Genomic DNA, 19667 nt, shown 5'->3' on the forward strand with positions numbered 1-19667 from the left:
AGTGCACTATATGGAATAAGTACTCATTTGTAATTAAACAGATCTGCTGGGTCAAGAAGGAGAATGTATTTCTCTGGTTTGTGGTTAAAAAGAAAAACCTTTGTTGAAAAGCCCTCGTGGTAAAGCCATTGGACTGGCTGTTAGGATACAACCTGCTGCTATTATTTGAGAGCAGCATCCCTGACCTCCACCGACTCCATGCCAGCATCACGTCTCCCACGACCCGTTTCTGGCCACTTGGAGGCAGTGTCTGCAGATGTTGCCAATGTCCCCGCAGGGGCGGAGTGTGGCGTGGGGGTGCTCCTGGTTGAGAACCACTGGTCTAGACCGCAAAGGCCTCGCTCTGCTGTAAACTCCTGGCCTCCATCACAGGTCTAGTGCTCCATCCAGGTTCAAAGGAAGTCTGTCCAGCTCTGTCTGACAAGCTGACCCTGTGTCGTCCTGAGCCCCCACCAGGGCCCTGGCCGGTTTGGCTCAGTGGATAGACTGTCGGCCTGCAGACGGAAGGGTCCCAGGTTCCATTCTGGTCCAGGTTGCAGGCTCGAACCCCGGCCCTGGTTGGGGCTTGTGTGGGAGCCAACCAATCAATGCGTCTCTCTCTCACATCGATGTTTCTCTCTCTGTCTCTCCCTCTCCCTTCCACTCTCTCTAAAAAGTCAATGGAAAAATATTCTTGGGTGAGGATTAACAAAAACAAACACAAACAAACAAACAAAAACCCCAAACAAAATAAATTAATAAAATAAAGACTTATTATTGTCTTTCAGTTACAGAATCAAGATCAGAGTCACAAACTGGTATTAGGAGACCTGGGTGCAACACTCGCCCGTCAGAGGCTCTGGGAATAAGTCTGGGCGAGTCCGAGTCCCTTATCTCTCTGGCTCCTGGGGATACACCTGTCCCAGCCACACCCAAGGGAGCTGGTAGAGCAGGGAGGGTGTGGCACAGGGGAAAGCCCTGTGGAGAGTTAAAAGCCCTCTTCAAAGGGAAGTGTTACAATATGTTCAGGCGTGAGTCAGGTGCTCCATCGGCCTCATTGCCCTCAGCTCGTCTCTCCTGGGGACAAAGGAAAGTGTGGGGGCACCTAGCAATGGAGCAGGCAGGGAAGACTGGCCCCTTTAATCCCGTTTCCCACTGCAAGTGGGAACGCCAAGCTAGAACTCGGGCATTTATGTCGGAGCACAGATGGCTGGGACGCGTTCCGGAGGGCAGAGTCTGTCTGGGATGCCCTGGGCAGCCCATCCAGCTCGGACGTGGGGGGACTGATGCTGTGGCCCCACAGCCTCTGTCACAACTGCTTTCCATCAAAAGGCTGTTGGGGGCTTTCTGAGTGGCGGGTGACATCTGGGAAAGGAAACGGTGGGCTAGACCAGCGGTCGGCAAACCCATTAGTCAACAGAGCCAAATATCAACAGTACTTCTTCAAAATAGACTCGCCCAGGCCGAAAACCGACTCCTGCGCATGGACCACGAAGTTTCAATCGCACTGTACGTGCGTGCCCGCACGTGGTATTTTGTGGAAGAGCCAAACTCAAGGGGCCAAAGAGCCGCATGTGGCTCCCGAGCCGCAGTTTGCCGACCATGGGGCTCTTGCCTTCCTCTAGCAACGTTTTTATATTGGAACGCACTGCTTCTCACTCTTGACTCTTGCACCACTTTCAGTCCCTGGCCCTTTCCCTGGCCTGGCCTGGTTATCCTAGTTATGGTTCTCACTTCCTCCCCGGCACCTCACAGGCGACTAGGGAACAAGAAAGCCTCTCTGATTCGATTGGTTAGAAAAGGCAGCCGTCACAGCGGCCCTCATGGCTTTTGGAGGAGAGGATTTGTTGACCTCGTCCCCCCATCACTGTGGAACTGAATCCCTGCAGGTGTCATTTCACGTTGACCTGTATATTAGTATCTGATTAATCTCTCCCTCTCACTTTAGACAAGTTGCATGAGGGGAGGAATGAAGTTTCCGTTACTGATTGCTCCATCCCAGCCCCCAGTACCAGGCACTCTGACTGAAGGTATGAATGTTTACGGTATGGAAAGAGATAACCCTGTTGGAATTCTTTTAAGCAGGAAGAGTCAAGGTCGAATTGTCTTAAGGGGAAAAATGCTACTTTTTACTGAGTCCTTACGATGTTCCTCAGCTCCATGCCAAGTTCCTCATTGTCTTACCTCCTTTAATCCTCACAGCAAACCCTGTGTCTTAAGTATGTAAATGAGGGACTGTGGGGAAGTCATTGCACATTTTAAGGACAAGGATGGTAATGAAGTTTTTTAAAATTTTTATTTATTGAGTTTAGCTAGAGAAAGGAGGGGAGAAAGAGAGAAACATCCATTTGTTGTTCCACTTATGTATGCATTCATGGCTTGCTTCTTGTATGGGCCCTGACTGGGGATTGAACCTGCAACCTTGGTGTATGGGGAGGATGCTCTAACCGACTGAGCAACCGGGTCAGGGCAGGGAGTTACGTTTTCAAGTTAGCACAAAAGGCAAAAATGGGCATAATCAAAATGACCTAATATAAACACTCATTCCATTGAGATGCCTTGCATTGCACGCTTACCCTGGAATATATGGCCCTTGGGTAGAATGGTAGGGGACTTATAAACTTAGTTAACTACGATGTGACTCCACTTGGCCCCGTGTTTAAGAGATGAGAAAACAGGACCATGGAGATGATAACGGAGGGACGGAGTACAGGCAGGGTCACGGAAGATGTCCAGTGGTCCTTGTAGGCGAGGGCTGGAGAGCAGGGACCTGGGGCGGGGATGGGATCGCGATGAGGGTCACTGATCCCGCAGGGAGCCAAAGGATAGCAGGCTAGCCGCCTTTCCGCATTTCCCTCTCATTCCCAGCCCTTCCCCACCTGGTCACTCACCCGCTCCGAGGGCTCCGGGTTTTTCTACTTAACGTTACCTCCGGAGGTCCCTGCGTTGCTAGGTTACCCGCCAATCTCAGAAGGCGGGACTCCGAGCCTGATTGACGTTCCTTTTCACCATGCCATTCCGTTCAGTTCTGCCGGGGCCTGACCAATCAGAGGCACCGTCTCTCTGACCCTCCACCAATTGAAAGACACGGACTGCCTCAGAGTTGGGCTGAACGAGTTCGGCAGAGAGGATGAGAGGGGGAAAAGGGGCGGAGCTTCACAACCCCGCCCCTTCTCTAGGAGGTGGGCAGGGGGTCCTGCATCGGCAGCGGGCGAGAACTGGGGAAGGACTTGAGGATTGGCCAATGAGAACTCAGCATGGCAGCCTATCTAGCGAATGGGCCGCGGCTAAGGAGGAATGGGGCGGGGCCGGCGGGGTTGCGGGTAGGCGGCGGATGAGAGAGCTGGCGCAGCTGCTGTGGTGGCAGCGGCTGAAGTGGCGGCGGCGGCGGCTGCAAACAACTCCGGGCTCGGGGCTTTGGCGGCGGCGGCGGCGCCAGCAGGCTGGGCTGCACGGTGCCGAGCCCGGCGCGCGGTCCGGGCTGCTGGGCGGCGCGTGTAAGAATCCGAGGGGTGCGAGGGATGGCCTGAGGAGAGGGCAGGGGGCAGGGGTCAGAGGGCGCCGAGTCAGGGGGTGCAGCTGGGCGCTGGAGTGTGGGAGGCGGGCCGGGCGGGCGGGCGGAGGGACTGCGGGGAAGTTTTCGCGCGCTTCTCCCTCCAGCCCAGGCTGGGGCTTTGCACCCCCTCTCCTGGTCCCCGACTTCCTGGGGCGACCCCCGCTCGGGGGGCCCTCCCGACCCGGGCTGGGAGCACGTGGAGCTGGAGCCCGCATTCCTCTTCCCTCCCCTCCTTCCTCACCTGCTCCTGGTCGCCCAGGCGCCCTCTTGCCGGGTCAGGGTGCAGGAGCCGGTGGCTGCTGGCCCTCCCCTGGGCCCTGTTCCCTAGGGGTGACCCCTCCCCCCGCGTCCTCCATAGAGCGAGAGGCCAAGCCCGCAGGAGCCCTGGGCTAGGACTTGGGCCAGCCCCTTCCCCGCTCGGGACCTCACTTTTCCCTCTTAAAATGCCGGGCTTGATTGAGTTCCGATAGCAGGACTGGTTCTGGGAGGAGGCCGGGCAGGGGATGTCCCTGTGGTCAGGCTGCCTGGACTGAACTCTGGGCCCAGTAAACAGCTTAGAAGAGGCAGTCGAGTTCATCATCCCTCTAAGCCTCAGTTTCCTCATCTGCGAAGTGGGTATTTCTCAACGACGGCACAATCGGATGGCAAAATGTTTTTAATTGTCAAAACTGAGCGAAAGCTACGAGGAAGTTCATTGACATGTTCTCTCTACTTTGAATATGTTTGAAAATATCTATGGTAAAAAAAAAAAAAAAAGTTGAACCAAGAAGAAAATAAATAAAACAAAATCCTTAAGCTAGCCAAATAGTAGTGTCTCATTTGGGGTTTCCTCCTCTGTCTCCCCAGTCCTGAGATCTAAAAGCAAAAGAAATCCCCAGCTCGGGAGGAAACAGCAACAGAAATCTCCCAGGGAGTTGGCTAGACAGAGAGCTACAGGCTCAGCAGCAGCCCGTGGAACGTGCTTGCTTCTGCTGCCTTGTTTTAGGACGATACGGAGGCCCAGGGCCCTGCTTGGGGTTATTTGTGGAGGAAGTAAATTGCGGGGTTGCCATTCAGTGGGTTAGTCAGGAGCCAGAGAGGACTGAACCCGCCTGAGGAAGGAACCTGCTGCTGTTTTCCAGTTCAAAGGTCTGCCAGCAGACCTGCTGAGTCGGGGCTTTTTTTTGGTGTCCTCCCCAGCGGAAATGGGAATGAGTATAAATAGGAACTGTAGCAGGCTGGTTCTGAGAGTTTTAAATCGGGAACTCAGGATGAGGGCTTTTGCTGTGTGACATCGCTGGACATCACTTAAAAAAATACCCTGGTCCTCTTTCCCTTCCTCCTCAAACACCTAAATCTAGGAGAACAATGCCTATATAAGAGTGCTATGGCCCCGGCCAGTGCCTCAGTGGTTAGAGCATGGGCCTGTGGACCAAAGGGTCTTGGGTTCGATTCCCAGTGAAGAACACATACCTTGGTTGCAGGTTCCCCAGTCCTGGCCGGGAACATGCAGGAGGCAACCAATCAATGTTTTCCTCCCTCCCTTCCTCCCTCCCTCTTTCCCTCCCTCCCTTCCTCCCATGCTCTCTAAAAATCAATGGAGAAAATATTCTTGGGTGAGGATTTTTTAAAAACCCCAAAACTTAAAAAAAAAAAAGCATGCTATGAGCAAGTGTAGGTGACCTGGCCACTAACTTTTTCCAGGTCATTGGAGCTAAATGCTGCCTAAATACCAGGGCGTGGACATGGGGGAATTGTAGTATAGTGGTTAGGAGCATAGGGCTGGAGTCCAATTGCATAGTTCAAAGCTGTGTGTTCTTGGACAAGTTACTTAACCTCTCTGAGCCTAAAGTCTCCCCCTTTGTTATGGGGGATACTAATCCTACCTATCTATTATGAGTTTCAATCAGCTTTACCTAAAAATTGCTAGAAGAGGCCCTGGTACATAGTAAGCACTCATCAAGTATTAACTACAATTATTTTAATGGTTATATATTTTTTAAGTTGTCAAAATCTTTACGAAACACACACAAACAAGGACCAAGAGGGTATAGGTGGAATATATTAGTCATAATCATTTAAAAAAATATATATTTTACTGATTTTTCACAGAGAGGAAGGAAGAGGGACAGAGAGCCAGAAACATCGACCAGCCGCCTCCCGCACACCCCCCACTGGGGATGTGCCCGCAACCAAGGTACATGCCCTTGACCGGAATCAAACCTGGAACCTTTCAGTCTGCAGGCCGATGCTAAATCCACTGAGCCAAACTGATTAGGGCTATTAGTCATAATCTTAATCTCCAGATGTAATTACCATTAACTGCAGTATTTGTTCTTGCAGAGTTTTCCTCTCATTTAAAAAAAACATATATATTTTTATTGGTTTCAGAGAGGAAGGGAGAGGGAGAGATAGAAACATCAATGATGAGAGAGAATCGCCTGCACACCCCCTACTGGGGATCGAGCCCGCAACCCCGGGCATGTGCCCTCGACCGGAATCTAACCCAGGACCCTTCACAGGCCGACGCTCTATCCACTGAGCCAAACCAGTTAGGGCTCCTCTCATTTTTAATGCTATTTTATATTGCAATACTCCGTCATTTTAAAGGGTACCATTCAGTGGTTTTTAGTGTTTTCCCAAGATTAAGCAACCATCGCCACTATCTAACTGGCAGAACATTTTCATCAGTGGTGGTTGCATTTTAATAATTTTTTGTTTTTTAATTCCCCAAACTCTAGATGATGCCTCAAATGGAGGAGTCTCTGAGAAGCATCTCTGGGCCAGTGGCTTTGAAAGGGAGCGCAGAGCAGAGACTATTTCCAGCCCTGGACATCACATCCTGAGGCCTACGGAGACAAGAGCATGGCCATGAACTTGGATGACGATGTTCCCCTCATCCTGACCTTGGAGGAGGGGGGCAGTGCCCCGCTGGCTCCTTCCAATGGCTTGGGCCAAGAGGAGCTGCCTAACAGAAGTAAGATGGTAGGGTGGACTGAGGGTGGGGGGTGGGGGGCAACCTCAGGGGGTGAGTTGTGGGCTTGATGGTCTGATTGTAGACACGGTCCCCGAGTGCCTGACTCTGTGTTTGACCCTTAGGGTCTGACACCAATTCCCGGGAGACTGCAGGGTCCTAATCCTGCACCCCCAATTTAGGGATGCTTCCAGGAGCCCTTGCCTCCCTCAGCTCCTGGCCCCCCTTTGCACCTGGCTTTGTTCCTGGATGCTTGGTGGGGGACCTCGGGCACACCTGCGCCTTGGCTAGCTTCCCTGCCCCATTCCTGGTTAAAAAAAGAAACAGATTTCAACACCGGCCTCCGTCCGTCCCACTCTGACGCTGTTGGCAGAGGGCAGAGTTGACTGCTGCTCCCCGCTGGGGCTCTGTCCCTGTGTGGCCCTGGATGAGGGGGTTGGGGGGGCGCAACCATTTATCGTGATCCATTGATTTGAGGGTTTGGGGTTTTGCTTTGTCTTCTTCTCAACCAGAGCCTAGCGCAAGGTGAACCTGAGAGAGTTTGTGAGCTTTAAATGTTTTAAAGTTTAATTGTGTTTCTGGCAGAATGAGAAGCCTTAAAACCCTTTCTGGTGCTTGTCCCAAAGCCATTTGCTTCACTTGCTGGGGCCTCGGGTCCACGAGAGGCTTAAAATAACTTGCCTTTTATGAAGGGGCCTCAGACGGCAGGGACTAGCGCTTTAGCAAATGGGCGTTTCATCCGCCGGCCGAGTGCCTGAGCCAGGGTGGAGGGCTGTTGCTCTCCTCCAGTTCAGAAGGGGAGGGAGATACATGGGTCCAGGCGAAGACGAGCCTGCCCTCCTGTCCCTCTTGTCCAGAGAGAATACAGTTGGTTGCCGGGAGCTCAGCAGGCATCTCTTGGGAGTGATGAAGAGAGCAGTGGGCCTGTGGACCGGAGTGCATTAGGCGGCCTGGCTCCCTGTAAACTGGCCTCTCCTTGCTGTGACATGTTCACCCAGCTGGGGCGGCAGAGCTGGGTAGGCCAGGAGGGTTAGACTGTAAACCAGGGCTGAGAAAGCAGTGACCCTGACTTCAGGCGCACTTCTTAAATGCCCTAGAACTTGCCGACCTAATGTTTGGCTCTTTCTTATCTCTTACCTTAACTAAAATCCTTTTGCAAGGATTTTATAGAGGAGGAACCAGTGAGTCAGAGAGGGTAAGTAACTTGCCTCATGCCACACAGCCAGCAAGTGGTGGAGAAGAGATTTGAACCCAGGACCATCTGACTCCAAAGTTTCTTCCCCCACTCCTCCTCCCTTTTCTCTTCTCTTCCTGCTCCTCTGGATTCTTTTCCTCCTCTTTTTTTCCTTCATAAGCTCTTAATAAATGTGAGCACTGGCCCTTAGCATTTAACATATGTTATCTCATCATATAACCTCAAGATAGAGTTATTATTATCTGTATTTTAGAGAGAAGAAACAGCCTCAGAGAGGTTAAGTAACTTGTCCAAGGTCACACAGCTAGTAAGGAGCAGGGCTTCTCTGATCTTCCCTCTCATGCCACAGTGTAAGGTGCTTTGGGAAAGGGGTGTAAAGAACGTGCCACAGTCTCAACTTCAGAGTAGGACCCCCTCCTAGTGAGGGGGTGGGCCCTCCATGGCCAACAAGGGAATGGACTGCAAGGGAGGGTGGTTGATGCGCTAAGGGTGTGGGTCATTCTGGAAATAGGCTCAAGATTCTAAATCGGAATCCCGATCACTGTCGTGGGTGCCCCTTGTAAGTCCTTCCAAAGTATCAGGGCTGGTGGCAGGGTGTCCCGCTCTCCTGCAGGATCAACGTGGGGAGAACAGCCTAATTCTATGTCAAGATCAGGTTTTGAACCGATGATAGGGCTTGATGAGTAGGAAATAGTCCAAAAAGACAATGAAGCTAACCTTGGATAGGCCGTTCAGGGGACTGTCCTTGTCGTAGCGAAGTTGGTGGCTTATTTGGGTTTGTTTGTTTGTTTCTTTTTTATTTTATTTAATTTTTTTTTGTTGATTTCAGGGAGGAAGGGAGAAGGGAAGAGAGAGAGACATCAATGATGAGAGAGAATCATTGGTCGGCTGCCTCCTGCACACACCCTACTGGGGACCAAGCCCAAAACCTGGGCATGTGCCTTGACTGGGAATTGAACTGTGACCTCCTGGTTCATGGGTCAGTGGGTCAGTGCTCAACCACTGAGCCACCATGGCTGGGCTGGATTTGTTTGTTTGTTTGTTTTTTTAAATATATTTTTATTGATTTCAGAGAGGCAGGGAGAGGGAGAGAAAGATAGAAACATCAATGATGAGAGGGAATCATTGATTGGCTGCCTCCTGCGTACCCCCTACTGGGGATCGAGCCTGCCACCTGGTGTGTGCCCTTGACCGGAATCGAACCCGGGACCCTTCAGTCTGCAGGCCGACACTGTATCCACTGAGCCAAACCAGCTAGGGCTGGATTTGTTTCTTAAAAAAAAAACCCACACAAAATATAAAACTGACAGGGTGCAGGGAAATGGTCCTTTCTGCACAGTGCGTTAGTGTCTCACCCTCTTACTGGGACATTTGCTGAAACCTCTAAGAACGAGTGGGTGTCCTGCACCAAGCCTGGCTGGGAAAACAGCAGGGCCCGTCTGAGGAAGAAAAAGATGTCCAGGAGGCCTGCTCTCCCCTTGGTTAGTTCATGCTCCGATTTTGGCATTGACCTTCTATCCAACCTCCCCCTTCCCTGTTGTCTGAGCATTCCTTCTAAAACACAAATCCAGCCCGGTCATTTCCCCGGCTCGAAGCTCCCCGGGACCTTCTCGCCCCTGCAGGATGAAGGCCAACCTCTGGGCCAAACACGAGGCCTGGGGTGTCCTAGCACCTTCTAACCTGATCTGCCCCATTTCCTGCCTTCGCCCACAACGTCGCGCTGCTAGTTTGCGAGTCCGCGCCGTGCATTCTGAAACCGCCTTGCTGGCACCTCACTGCAGAATGCCTTCCCCGGCCTCTTGTTTGCTCAGAAGCTTCAGTCCTGTCTTGGAAATCCTGCCGAGAATGCCATCCCTCTGAACCTCCCCTCTTGGACAGGGCTAATGACTGCCCTTTTCTGCTTCGGTATCTTGATGAGGCTTCCACTATTACAGGTGGCTTACTGCGTGCTAATTACTTATTTAGCCATCTGATCACCCAGGAGGCCCCTCGTTCCATTCGTCTGTGTTATCACCGAGCTTGATGATACAGTCAGCAAGTCGTGGTTACACCTCATGGGGTTTCTGGCGCCTTGTAGCTCGTGGGAGTGGCTGTCTGAGGGTCCTGCTCAGAGGCGGGCAGCATCCCCTCCTGCCTCTCTTCCTAACCAGGGGTTTGAGCCTCATTTCTCCCAGCAGAGCTGATGGTCTAGAGCAGCGGTTCTCAACCTGTGGGTCGCGACCCCTTTGGCGGTCGAACGACCCTTTCACAGGGGCCGCCTAAGACCATCCTGCATATCAGATATTTACATGACGATTCATCACAGTAGCAACATGACAGTTATGAAGTAGCAACGAAAATCATTTTATGGTTGGGTCACAACATGAGGAACTGTATTTAAAGGGCCGGAAGGTTGAGAACCACTGGTCTCGAGGCTGCCCTCAGTGCCCCGGGCTGTGGCTGACGTAACCATTGAGGCGGTAAGGAGTTGGCAGAATGCAGGCGGAGGTCTGCAGCAGGGTTGGCACTCCCTGGGCACGAGGCACTGGGACCAAACAGGCTTTCTAAGGGCGTGCGCCTCGGGCGAGCCTGGCCTCTGCCTTGACCAGCAGCTGTCGTCAGTGGCTTCCTCTGGCTCTGTCCCTACATGTTCCTTGTCTTGGTCTGCTTGGGCGGGGGGCTTGCACAGCAGAAAGTCATTGTCTCACTGTTTTGGAGGCTGGGAGTCTGAGATCAAGGGGTCAGCAGGGTTGGTTTCCTCTGAGCTGCTCTCTTTGGCTTGCAGACGGCCGCCTTGTCACTGTGTCCTCACGTGTTCATCCTTTGCTCTGTGTCCTGATCTTCTCTTTTTTGGTTTTTAAAGACAGCTCGTAGATTTTTTTCCCCCTTAAATAGGTTTTTATTGACTTCAGAGAGGAAGGGAGAGAGAGATAGAAACATCCATGATGAGAGAGAATCACTGATCGGTTGCCTCCTGCATGCCCCCCACTGGGGATTGAGCCTGCAACCCGGGCATGTGCCCTGATCAGGAATGGAACCGTAAGCTCCTGGTTCATAGGCTGACGCTCAACCACTGAGCCACACCGGTGGGGCGTAATCTTTTCTTTTAAGGACACCAGTCAGGTGGGATTAGGCCCACCTCTGTGACCTCATTTCATCTTAATTACCTCTTTCAAGGCCCTGTCTTTAAATACAGCCATGTCCTGAGGTCCTAGGGGTTAGGGCTTCAACATAGGAGTTCTGGGGGGACACGATTCAGCCCAGAACACTCCTGCCCTTTGCTTAGATGCAGATTCCCAGGAACCTGGCTGTGCTGCCTGTGCTCTTTGATCTTACCTAGAGGTGACCTATGATGGGACAGGAAACTGGATGGTTTGGGGTTTTTTTCCTTATGTGGGCGAGGATGGATTTTATCCAAGACTCGGCCATCTCTGGGCTATACAGGTAGGTAGCTGCCGAAATGCTAGTGGGTGACTCATAGGCAGTTGATCAAGGAGGCAGGTAGGAGCGGAGGTATTTAAAGCCTGGCACTTAGGAATAACCTTGAACACAGTTCAGCGGGGCCGGCCTCTGACAGTGCAGTTTAGAGCGAGCCCACGCACTGGGCGCCGGGCCGTCGTTCGATGCCACTAGACACAGCCTGAATGTCGTGGGCCTTACAAGGGACTTTCCAAGGGGATTCTGGTCACATTCAGCTTTTGCCTTCGTGTTGCCTTTAAACTCACTAGCTGCCTAAGGCGGGCCTGTGCTCTGTGCCGTCTCTGGGTGAAAAGGGATTGGGGGCGAGGGAGGTGGCTGAGGCTTGAGCAGGGCACTTAGCATCGGGCTCCTTTGGTGCCGTGGTTCGTGGTTGCCGGGTGGCAGGCCCCCCCTGGGTAAGGCTTAGGTAATAGAGCAGAGAGGCCCTCCCCCTCCTTCACCCTGATGCCCGGTATGATGCCTGGCAGTTACCTGGACCCCCATGTGGCATCTAGCCATGTGGAAGGGCACTGTCCCCTCGCAGGGGGTTAAACGTGATGCTCTGGCCCCCTTTCCAGCGTGTTCACGCAGCCAGAGCCAGTTGGCACCGGCCAGGTTGAGATGGGCCAGAGCTCTCGGCCTCAGTGCAGAGGTCGCCAAGATGAGCTGCAAAGAGCAGTGGGGCATATATCCTGGGATGATCGCCCCCCACGTGGGCTCCGTCGCATAAGTCTGTGTCCGAGGTTCTTTGTCTGCCCATTCTCCCCAGTGTGCTTGCTGAAGACTGAAGCCTACGAGACTCGCAGAGCTTTTGGCGTTGGTGGTACCCTGGGTAGCGGAGGGGTCAGGACTGTGCCGCTGGAGCCAAGCTCCGGGCCTCCCATCCTAGCTGAGCATGGAGCTTAGCTTTTCCAAGCCTCCGCCTCCTACCTGCACACGGGGATCTGCTAGCATCTCCCAGGAGGGCTGCTGGGGAGATTTAATGCGATGCCCATTTTAATGTAGAAGTGCTTGACCGATCATAGGTGTGTTTATATGGCCGGAGACAGCGCTTGTTTGGAATATCATGGCACACAAGCAGGGGTCCTGAACCCAGGCCAAGGCCCGAATCCTTTTTGCCTCGCTCCTGGCCCAGCAGGTGGCCGCCGCCAAGCCGGGAAGCGGAGGCAGGCGGCAGCTGGAGACCAAACAGCAATTAAGAGTTTCACAGCCTCCCAGGGCGTGGGGGGCATTTGGCTCCGCCAGAGTCACTCCCCTGGCCTTCTTAGGGCCTCGCCAAGGCAGACAGCCGGGTGTCACCAGGCTGACGGAGGCACCGATTAAAATGAGCAAGCACCCGGCATGCTGGGTTCCAGCCTCGTCACTGAAACGCGAAGCCTTTCGCTTCCTCCGCCCTCTGCAGTCTTCACGGGGGACCCTGTCTGTTGCCTCGGGCCCCCCTGCCATGAAATGCCATCTCCCCTCCACATGCAGATAGCTGCCGCGGCGAAATGGCAGCAGTGGCAGCTGGGTGCGGGCGGGACCGGCTGCACCGCTCTTCACCCGTCGCCTTAGGGGGGTCTAAGTTCACATTTGCTCCGAGAGCTTCATGAGCCAGAACGCGCTCCTCCTCAGCCTCTGAGCTGGGGAGGGGACGTGGGGAGGTGCTGATGGCTCCCAGCAGGGTCCCCTGCTGGCTTCTGGCCGCAGTGCCCCCGGCTGCCTCGGATCAGATGGAGCACGGGGCCAGGAAGGAAGCCCTGCTCTATGTATGGAAGGGACCAAGGGTTCAAGACTGCCCCTCCCACCCTGTGCTCAGGGACCCAGGGGGCGGCTCCCCATTCTCCTCCCTTTGCTGGTGAATTCCCTGTTTTGGAAATTTCCTGACTCTCTCTCTCTGTTCCAAGCTGAGGAAGGTCATGTACAAGGAAAAGAGTGGCTCACAGGTATTGAGCTCCTACCACGTGCCAGGCGGTGCCCGAGGCACCTTCCTGGGCAGCCTCTCCCTGGCTCCTCCCCGCAGATCTGCGCAGATGGTCTCATTGTCTTCATCTGACGAAGGAAACCGCGGCTCTGAGGTGGGAACTTAGCCAAGCTCACGCAGCCAGCAGGCGCCCATGGCCGCTTCAAACCCGTGTCTTCTGGCTCCAAAGCTTAGGCCCCTACCCGATGGGCCGCACACCTGGCAGTTAAGCTCTGAAGAGACAGGATTTTAGGGTGAATTTGCTTTTCCAAAAGGAAGCTGATGTCTGTTTTTATCTTTATCTTTGCTTTTTGTTAATCGTCGCCTGATGATATTTTTTCCACTGATCTTTAGAGAGAGTGGAAGGGAGGGAGGGGGAGAGAAAGAGAGAGGGAGAGAAAAAGAGAGAAAGATCCGTGTGAGAGAGAGACATCAGTCGGTTGCCTCCCACATGCACCCTGACTGGGGCCTGGGATCGACCTGCAACCCAGGTACGTGCCTTTGACTGGGAATTGAACCCGTGACCCTTCAGTTCGCAGGCCGATGTTCTACTGAGCCATACCGGCCAGGGCTATCTGCATTTTCTTTTTAAATTTTATTGCCTACAAGGTATTTCTCCTACATTGGAGTGCGATACCTAGAACTCCCTTTCATGTTGCAAAAATAGCAAAACCGACGGGGTTTCACTGTACAAGCTGTATTGGATCCTCACAGAAACCAGAAGACATGAGTAAGTGGGGAAAAAAGCCACAGAGGGCGGCCACGATGGCACCCGCGAGCAATCGACAGCTTTCTCCTCAATGTGCACACTTCCTCAACCCTCTCTGCATGGTCTTGGAGGGTTCCTCCCCGCCCCCCAGGGCCGTCCTGCGGGTTGAGACTTCATCCTGCGGTGATGGAGAAGCAGGGGAGTGACAGGTCCCATTTCAGGGCAGGGTCTGAGATTCACTCGGGCTGCCCTGCAGAGAGAGTTGGGGATGGGGGCAAGGCCAAGTGGCACGGAGATGGCCCGGGGACATGGTGGAACCTGCATGGTTTGGCCTGAGCCGTGTTTTAAGCAGGTGTCTGCTCACGGCATGAGCACTTGGGCCCTGTGGTCTCACCCCCCCCAGCTTCCCAGGTTTGATCCCCTCAGGGTGCCTGCAGGCACTTGAGTTCATAGCCCCTGGAGTGAATTTTGGTGGATTTGGCACTGGCGGGAGGTGAGAGAGCAAATGACATTGAAGACTCAACTAAGGAGTGAGCAGATCAGCCTGTGGACAAGTGGGATTTGGGGACAAGTAGGAGTTGGGGATGCTGGGGAGAGGGTGTGCGACTTGAGGCGTGGGGAGGGAGTAACCTGCCCAGGCAGACAGCGGCGCAGTGGGGCTGCTTGGTTCAGCCAGTGTTGGTGGTCTGCCAGGTACAAGGCAGGCACCCAGGCAGGCGTGTGACGCGCCCTGATCGCAGAGCCCTGCCACCTCCGCCCTCCGGCCTTGCACAGTTTGGTTATCCCCCGAGTACAGATAAGGAAACCGTAAACTTAGTCCCGCTCCCTTGGTGAGAGTTAGGCCAAGTTCTTGGATTGAGTGACAGACGCAGCCCTTGAGGGCCAAGTGCCCTGCCTCACGTTCCCTACCTGGCCCGACGCCTGGCAGTGGCCCGTCCCGTCCCAGGCCGTGAGCAGTTTCACCTCAGTTACACTCCTGGCGGGCTGCCCTCTGCTCTGTGCTCCACCCCAGAAATCAGAACCGATAATCAAACATTTTAAAACATGGGGCTGCTCCTATAATCTCATGTTTTCAATACCTCATCATCTAGATTATTATTTAACCACCTTCGCTACCGAACCTCCCTGTAGGCTGCTTGTCTCTTTTTTGGGGGGGGTGGGGGTAGACAGAGGGGGAGAGAGAGAGAGACGATGTGAGAGAGACACATTGATTGGTTGCCTCCCCGACATGCCCCAACCAGGGCCGGGGATCGAGCCTGCAACTGAGGTACGTGCCTTCGACTGGATTTGAACCCGGGACCTTTCAATCGCCTGGCTGATGTTCTGTCCCCTGAGCCAAACTGGCTAGGGCTGGGCTGCTTGTCTCATGCTTCTGATCTGTCCCCACTTCACTTGCAGACCTTTGTCCTCCTTCCCATGAGCTTTCCCTCACCCTCCCCAACCGGTTAGGATAGTGGCTGCATTTCCACACCCTCCCCTTCTCTTAATACACTGTTTGCACTTCACTCTCTGCTCTCCGTGCCCAGAGGCCCGCTCGCTCCTCAGCCCCTACGTGTGAGAGATTTGATTAATGTCTCATGTACCGAATCCGGGTTTGCTTTGTGCCATGATGGATTCCTAAACACTGTGAGAAAATGGACTTCGGGTGAAGTAGATAATTTAAAACATGGGCAGGAGGGCTGAGTTGGGCAAAGCCTCCTTCCACAGTGTGATAAATACCCCTTGGCTCATCCTGGTGGGTTTGTCAACCACGTTTCTTTCCATCAAGGCTTAACCTGTTTGTGGATTTCTTTCTTTTTTAAAAAAACATATTTAAAACATATATTTATTGATTTCAGAGAGGGAGAGATAGAAACATCGATGATGAGAATCATTGATCGGCTGCCTTCTGCACACCCCACACTGGGGATTGAGTCTGCAACCTGGGCATATGCCCTGACTGGGAATCGAATCTCGGCCTTCTGGTTCATAAGTTGACGCTGCGCCACTGAGCCTCGCCGGCCTGGCGTGGAGTTCTTCCTGGTGTCTCTGATGCCTATTTGAGGTGGCCTGGCTGAATTGGACAGGGCAGGAAGGTACAGTGCCCAACGCCCCACGTCGCGCCTGGGTAGGTGCAATTGTTTTGGGTCCTGATGTTTTATAGAACTGCGCCTCTTCCTGGTAGTACAAGTTCTGCAAAGGCAGGGACCATGTCTTTTCTGGGCACTTAGTAACTTGTCGTCAAGTAACATATCTGGGAGTGAGTCACCAGGTTCCAAAAACACCCAGGGTCCCAAGTGACTGTCAGTCACACCCTGGCCTGCTCACGGAGCCATCTGGGATGACAGGGAGGCATACACATGTGACAGGCCAGAAATAGCCCGGGCGGGGCCTGGCCCCTGCTTCCTCTAGGAGCAGCCTGCTTTTTGGGCGTTTAGGTCTCTGCTTTTAGGGCTTTGCAGTTTTCCAGGAGCCCACACAGGCCCCGTAATTGCTGTCTTAGCCCTGGTGGCTCGTTCCTACCTCCCCTCCGCTCTGCGCTCACTCACCACCACCTTGCCATTCGTAGGCCGCCTTCCTGTCTTGTTCACCTCTCTTTCTGTTAGATTGAGTTTTGTGTGTGTTTTTCAAAGACAGAGTTTTTTATTTTTATTGATTTCAGAGAGGAAGGGAGAGGGAGAGATAGAAACATCAGTGATGAGAGTCATTGATTGGCTGCCTCCTGCACGCCCCCTACTGGGGATCGGGCCAGCATGTGCCCTTGACCAGAATCGAACCTGGGACCCTTCAGTCCTCAGGCTGACGCTCTATCCACTGAGCCAAACCAGTGAGGGCAGATTGGATTTTTATTTTTATTTTTTCTTATTCTTTTAGCTCTTGCTGGAAATCAGCTCGGGCGGAGTGAACTGGGCGCCATGCTGGCTGATGGCTTGGAGACACTCCAGGCTGCCGGATGCCTTAGCTTTCACTTGTGAATGGTCGTCGACACGCCTGATGTCTTCCCTCTGCGACTCTCAGGGGTCCCCTCCGATCACGGGCTCGGCTTGTTCACACTTGGCTGGCCTGCCTCGCTGTCTGGAATCGCAGCTTTTACTGCGCACCCGTAGCTGGGTGGGTCGCCTCGATGGGGCCCAGATTGTAACAGAACCAAAGCGTGCTCAGCCTCCAGGCACGTTGGCTCGCGTCGTTGGGCTGTTTCCTTTTGGGTCAGACACTGTCCTGGCATGTGTCCGGCTCACAGATCTGGAGAGCAGGAGGCTTGGGAGAATTCTCAGGTGGTTAGAAATGTGTGTGTGGCCCTGGCCGGTGTTGCCCAGTGGTTAGAGCATCGGCCTGTGCACTGGAGAGTCTCGTGCTTGATTGCCAGGCAAGGGCACGTACTTGGGTTGCAAGTTCAGGGTGCGTCCGGGAGGCAGCCATTCGATGTGTCTCTCTCACATCGATGTTTCTCTCCCCCTCCCACCTCCCTTCCATTTTTTCTCTAAAAATCAGTGGGAAAAAATATCCTCACACCTCAGGTGAGGATTAGAAGAAAAGAAACAAAACACAACAAACAGAAATGTGCGTGCGTTGGGGGCGTGATTCCGTCTGCCGATACACCACTGCCCTCCCCCATTTCTTCAGTGTCTGACTTGCCGGCATCCCCTCTTGGTAGCTGTGCAGCCTTGAATGAGGAGCTGAGCTCCCATTTCTTCCTGAGTTTCAGTTTCTTCATCTGTAAGACGGGGATAAGAATGTTTCCATTCAGGGCTGCCATAAAGATTAAATGGGAAACTCTCATAGAACATCGGCCTCTGCTCAAGATACGTTAGCTGGGTTTTGCATTTTCTTAAGGATCTGGTTGTGGCAAATGGGGGACCCACACGTTAACGTCCCTGGCCACCTGGTGCACTGCAGAGATAACTCAGCTCCAGCAGCTGCAGCGTCCGCCCACTCTAAGATGGCTTCTTGGTTTCTCTTATATTTTTCTTTATTGGCGGTGCCTCTTTTGGGCTGCCTTCCGCGCTCGATGGAAGGGGAAACTGAGGACAAGGAAGAGAAGGCTGAGACCAGCGCCTGGCCGCTGACTGCGCAGGCCAGGCGTTCAGGCCCCTGCCTGCTCCTCTGGGAGCAGCACCATCCAGGCCAGCCCAGGTCCCAGGATAAGTGGCATATCCCCGCCATCCAGCTCTCTGTGGGAGGTAGACTTCCTCCCAACTGTCACTTCCCCGAGGGCCCCTGCCTTCTTGTCGCTGCTCTTCTGAGCAGAGCTGCTTGCTGGGGCATGGCCAGTGCTCTGTGCGCCTAGCCAGGCCCAGGGCCCAGCCTCTACCCCTCCCTCCCCCGCCCGCCCTTTGCTCCCAGGTAGGGGCTGGAGCAGACTTCTGATCTGAGCTGAGAGGACAGCGTTCGCTGACACGTCAGTAGCCTGCATGAAGTGCATGGCTCACAGCCAGCCTCGTTCCTCTAGCCCTGCTGGTCTGCTGCCCCCGGGCAGGGGTGCGAGGGGGGGGGGGGGGGCATGTGCAGTGAAAATGCCTTTCGTCTCCATTTGCTCCTCCACTGCCGCTCCCGTCCCCGTCCCTGTGTGCTCCACAATTAGCATTTGTGCTGCTTCCAAGTGAATAGGGACAGATGTTCACGCAGGTGCTGCACTGTTCACTGGGTAAACAGAGTGCAGTTCGCATGCCTCTGTGTGTGTGTGTGGAGCGTAGGGCCTTTGAGATGTGCCTAGTCTTTACATATGTTTTCTTTTTTCAAAGTATCTGAAGCACTTTGCACATGGTAGGTGCTGGATAAATGCTGGGTGATGGGTTGGAGTGAAAGCCTTCTGTTTTCATTATAAACCCAGTGGCACAGGAGTGGGAAGTACAATTGCAAGTGAAACCTTGAGATTCACAGACGAGAGAAGGTAGAAATCAAGTCCCGCCTCGCCACGGAACCACCTGCGGCGTCTGTAACCCAGTGTTCTCTCTGCCTGGGCCAGAGGCGGGCGGAGGGGGTGCCAGGACATGGTTCTTCGCGCAAAGGGTGGTGGTGAGGAGGATTCCACGATAGAAATGACCTCGATGGCCCCGTAAATGTGACTCACCTTGGCTTCCCGAGAAGAGGAACTTGCATTTTGCCCGAGCAGGAAGTTTGTAGATGGGGTTACCATGTTAACCAAGACTGACCACCTTGGCTAGGTGGTCAGCATGCCCCGCTGTTAGAACCCACTGGTTCAAGTTCCATATGTGGCTTACAGCCGCCTGCTGCTCCTGCAGGTGGGGGAAGAGGGTGGGTGCTCGGGCGGCCTGGGCTTGAACCTCAGCTCAATCACGTCCTTGATCTGTGACCTTAGGCAGATCACTCAGCCTCTCTGGGCCTTCGTTTCCCCTTCCGTAAACTGGAGAGGATAGCAGCATCTGCCTCATCCGGCTTTTTGACCCTGAGAACTCTGTTTGGGGCACGTAACGTGCCGAGTGTGAGCTGTAGTTCTTGGTATCGGCCTAATCTCTGGCTCTTTAAGCTTCAGGATTATGGGACCTTCTGGGTTCCCACACATGTCCCACTGTGTGCTTCTCTGTGCTTTATGCATGATCTTCCCCTTTCTGGCCTGTAGCCCCACCCCCCACTTCATCCACCTGGTGGCACCTCTTCATTCTTCAAAAGACTGTGCAGACATCACCCGTGAGTCCCTCCCTGCCCCTGCCCAGCAGCCCTGGAGGGTAGCTGTCCCATCCTTTCCTAGGCTGCCGTAACGAACAGATGACTTTAATGCACCGGAATCACATTCCTTCTTTCGCCTCCCGATAGTGAACCCTATGAGGACAAGAATTCATGGTTAACTTTTCAAGAAAATCCAACACCTAGCACAATGCCTGGTCTACAGTAGGTGCTGAATAAATGTCTCTTCAAATTAAACCATGTTTATTTGCATCTGAAAAGTCAGCCTTT

The 19667-nt window shown here is 53.6% G+C and overlaps 1 protein-coding gene across 2 annotated transcripts in view; it reads left to right on the forward strand.

Moving 5' to 3' along the window:
• The first annotated feature begins 3294 nt into the window (after window positions 1-3294).
• Window positions 3295-19667, forward strand: part of TPCN1 (two pore segment channel 1) — a 52007-nt gene continuing 35634 nt past the window's right edge. Inside the window, exons 1-2 of one of the 2 annotated variants that reach the window (XM_036353263.1) lie at window positions 3295-3476; window positions 6256-6491. In XM_036353263.1, the coding sequence (XP_036209156.1) occupies window positions 6380-6491 (112 nt within the window). In that variant the 5' untranslated portion in view covers window positions 3295-3476; window positions 6256-6379. Of the gene's footprint in view, window positions 3477-5660; window positions 5712-6255; window positions 6492-19667 lie in introns of those variants that run through there. The other variant, XM_036353264.1, reaches the window with a different exon arrangement.

Source organism: Myotis myotis, unplaced genomic scaffold (assembly GCF_014108235.1).
Source record: "Myotis myotis isolate mMyoMyo1 unplaced genomic scaffold, mMyoMyo1.p scaffold_m19_p_20, whole genome shotgun sequence".
NCBI lineage: Eukaryota > Metazoa > Chordata > Mammalia > Chiroptera > Vespertilionidae > Myotis > Myotis myotis.